At 40.5% G+C, this 4,076-nt stretch overlaps 1 protein-coding gene across 1 annotated transcript in view; it reads right to left on the bottom strand.

Moving 5' to 3' along the window:
* Positions 1–2,289: 2,289 nt before the first annotated feature.
* The window catches only part of LOC106888488 (centrosome-associated protein 350-like), a 41,598-nt gene continuing 39,811 nt past the window's right edge, over positions 2,290–4,076 (bottom strand). Inside the window, exons 28-30 of the mRNA XM_014942740.1 lie at positions 3,444–3,587; positions 2,861–2,986; positions 2,290–2,588 (exon numbers count right to left, since the gene is read on the bottom strand). Of these exons, the coding sequence (XP_014798226.1) occupies positions 2,433–2,588; positions 2,861–2,986; positions 3,444–3,587 (426 nt within the window). The 3' untranslated portion in view covers positions 2,290–2,432. The remainder of the gene's footprint in view (positions 2,589–2,860; positions 2,987–3,443; positions 3,588–4,076) is intronic.

The following is a 4,076-nucleotide window of genomic DNA, read 5'->3' as shown; positions in this document are numbered from 1 at the left end:
CAGCGGCGCGCGGCGAGGGGCGGGGCCGGGCGGCGCCATAGCAACGCGCCGGCCCTAGAGACGCGGCCTAGCGCGGCCCGGCCCGGCCCTGCCCGGCCCCGACAGGGAGGCCCGGCCCCGGGTCACCTCTGAGGGAAGCGGGGTTCCCCTGTGCGAAAATAAGCGATGAGGCGCTGCCCGCTGTCCCCAACGCCACACCGACTATAAGCGGCGACACTGCCTTTGCCCCGGCTGGAGACGCACCTGTTGGCGGCCGCCCCCCAGGAACCGCCGGCCGCCATGGCCTCACCCCCCCCGGCCCAGGGGGAGGGAGGTGGAAGGGTCACTCCCTCCTTTCCCCTTCGTTACCCAAGTGCGTTACCAAACCCTGGTGATAGGGAGACACCGGCGATAAACCTTTTGCCGCTCTGTTCAGAGTCACGTTTCCCTCAGAGACATTAAAGGAAAAAAAAAGTAAAATACTGAGGCTAAACCCCTAGCTTGGTGGCCAATTTTACGGAGCAATCCGCTATAGAAACAGAAGTTTCAACTTCATGACCCTTCTCACTGAGAAGAAAAATAGCCTGGCCTTTGGGTCAAAACTGTTTCCTCCCAAAGCACATCACTTGGCAGGGAAGAGCCATTTCTCCTCAAAACTGAAAGGGCAATAAAAGGCTGCAGGCAGGATGCTGTGAATTCTGAAGAGGATGCTAGAAACTCTGTCCTTTTAGCAAATTCAGTTTGATTGCACGCTGCTAACGGATTTTAGCTCCTTTTATAGCTCTAGCCACAACATGAAAGTCTCCTTTCATTTGTAAATACAGGCTGAAGAATTGTCATTACATTAACACAGGCAGAAAACCAACAGAGAAAACATCCCCAGAGGACGACTTCAGAGGATTTTAAAACTCAGGTAATGAAAGACTGAGGTCACCAAAAAGATAATTCTTGCTTCTGTTCCTCACAAACACTTCTTTTAATCCTTCAAGAACAAGCAGGAAACAAATGGGTCCAAATTCTTACTTCAGGCCCACCGGTGTAAATTCAGAAGTTAGAATCTAGTTTATCATTGTTTCTGGACAGTAATCCACGGACACTACAAGGGTGAGGATCACAAACAGTAAAATTTCTCTTCTCTAAGAACTGAGTAAGAGGTTCTGCTGTCTTTGCCTTTTCCTGATCTTTTCTTGACATTTAATATCTGACGTGGTTCAGTCACTTATCTTTTGCATCCATATCCACAGCTATCACAACCCAGCTGAGGGCACTTCTCTCTCTGTTTTTCCTGGGTACTGTAAGCAACAAAATTAGATAGTTAAAATAGCAGAGTCCAACAGCTTCAAAGAATTGAAAAATCTTCTGGCAGCTGCTAATTGGGATTTTAAAATCTGCAACGCCTAAGTTATTTTAGAGTGCATTTTATTCAAAGAGTTGTTAAATGTGTGACGATGAAAGAGATGGATTACAGGAAAATTAAATGTAGGGTTTAACTGAGAAATAATCATTTTCTATGAAAGATAATGACTCCTCTTGAGGCTAGTATCAAGATTTATTGACCCAGGAGGTTAATATTGATCAAAACCAAGGCAAACAAAATATTAGACCTTGAAGGAGAGTAATCTTGATATTGAAGTCTTGCCACTGACTGAACAGGTCAATATATCTGGGTGCCAGAATCTAAGGTTTTGAACACAGAATGGTAGGGGATATTAAATATGTCTGACATGTTCTATGTATACACTGTTTATTCTCATCAGCACTACTTACTTTATAGCTATGTCCTTCTGTATATAGTATCTTGCAAGGGTTCAGGCTTCACTCACAAACCTAATTGCAAAGATAATGGTTATCTTCCTCAAGTGTAACATATAGCGTAACATAAGGCACCAGTATGAGATGAAATGAGTCCTTCATCTATTCATTCACATATAAAAGTTATATTTTTAATAGCTTTCATTCCAAATACAAGAATCCTGCTGCTGCTTCAAAACTGTAGCAACAAGAAACTGAAAAACTGTAGTGCTTCAGTATATAGATTTGTCATTGTATCCAACAATTTGTCTATAAGTCCAGGAGAAAAAAAAATGAGTTAAATTCCGCTATAAACTGACAGCAAGAAAGCATTAATCTTAGAACAAATAACTTATATGGATTAATTAGTCAATGATGGTAAAAGTCAGAAACTTAAAACGTACCACAATGGACATGAAAATAGTTTACAGTACAAAATCAACAGCTAATGCGCCCTGTCTCTGTTTGGGTTGACATCTCAGAAAGCTTCATTAGTCTCTGTTTGCATCCTTTTATTCATTGTAAACATGAACATATAAATTAAGCCAAGGCCACACTGATATTGGTTACAAGTTCAGAGTTAAAATTATTAAATGGTGCTTTTCCTGCTAAAAAACATCAGAGATTAAAATTCCTCCCATAGAGACTTCTAGGAAAAACTTCTAATTACAGGCTTTTCTTCGATAAATCTTATTAAGAACTCTGATTGTATCAAGGATCAAGCTATCAAATATGTCTTCAGTCATTCTCATCTTCACAGTCAATTCATCGTCGTCATAGTATGTCCATTGATATTCTTCTTTGTGGAGCTCCTGAATCTAAAATATAACATGGATATCAATGCTTACTTCAAGAATAAGAGCAGATTCTGTTCTGAGATGTACTAAGACACTGTATCTAATCCAACAACTTTATATGCATTGTTAATTCATTTAATTTAAACCACTCAAAAGAACTGGAAATTATTGCAAGTGTACTGGAAAGGAAACCGGTAACTTGAAGTTCTGTAGGTTTTTTTTAAAGTAAACATGATTCTCACAAAAGCATGAGAATCGAAAGTAAACAAATCTCCATTTGGAAGTCTGCTTACCAGAATAAGGTCCACTCTGTCTCTTTTACAGTTTCCATACTTGGTCATATTATGGAATTTTCTTTTCATTTCTAAGTCATTCTTTTCCAGGTTCATTATTTTAATGATTTCACCCTGAACAAACATCTACAAAATAAAAACGTCTGAAAAGAATTGTTCTCCTAGGAATTCTGTCACTGTGAATGTAGGAAACGAGTGACAGGCGCCAGCTTGAACATCCAGCTTTAAATGTAGAAACGTCCCAAAGGGAATTGGTCTATAAGTAGCTGATCAATACTGGCCAACCAATACATTTTAAATATAACATTACTTTAGAGGTGACACCCAAGATAGTCATAACCAGGAGAATTTAGAAGCCCAATTCCCATTCCTCTACAGAATTCCATACACTTGGAATATTTAGACTAATTGGCTCAGTCTGTGTTTATTCAAGCATTTTAGAGCAATGCTGTTTCCTTCTCTAGTCCCCACAGTTACACTACCATAATCCTTCCATATTTAATATTTTTCTCATTTTGCCATAGCTATATCTGCTCTCTTCACTGACTCTTGTTATTCTACACTTTACATTTCCAGAACATACCTTGACCTCATTGACATCTGTTCTTCTGCAAAGATGTCCGGAACAGTAAGATCTCAAATTTTCTTTCATCCACGGAAATGTATTTGGATTTGTAGCCACTTGATATTCTGCACATAGCAACTCATGGGTCAAATCACATATAACCTGTAACAAAACCACAGTACTGATATAAAGTGAATCTCTCACTGATACCCTTTCAAGAGTTTTCTTAGTTCTTCTGAAGGATGCTAAGCTGGAGACAGCAGGGGTTTGCATCTCAGTGCAAAATTTCCTAACATCACTTGCATCAGTGATGTTCCTATAGCTGATGTCACGATGAGCATTACCCAAAGAGCATCTAAACCTGTACAGCAGAAGATACTGGACTCCTAGTAATGTGTGAACACTCACTAAGTATGGATGGCTTATACAAGAGGCTCTCATGGGACCCTTTAATCTCTTTGTGTAGACAGAGGTCTGTGAAACTCAATAGCTTCAGGATGCTGAAGAACATGAAGATCTGTCCAAACTCAGCAGGACATCCAAGACAGGAGAGTTGGACTCTTTAGACTGCAGCTTTCCAGAAGCTTGGCTTTTTCTGAACAGACTCAAACCAGACCCTGGGCTAGGTGTCCAGAGCCGTACGATTGAAGA

The sequence above is a fragment of the Calidris pugnax genome, unplaced genomic scaffold (genome assembly GCF_001431845.1).
Source record: "Calidris pugnax isolate Ruff unplaced genomic scaffold, ASM143184v1 scaffold102, whole genome shotgun sequence".
Classification (NCBI taxonomy): domain Eukaryota; kingdom Metazoa; phylum Chordata; class Aves; order Charadriiformes; family Scolopacidae; genus Calidris; species Calidris pugnax.
Note: the sequence above shows the minus strand (reverse complement) of the source record. Positions and strands in the feature narration are given on the sequence as shown.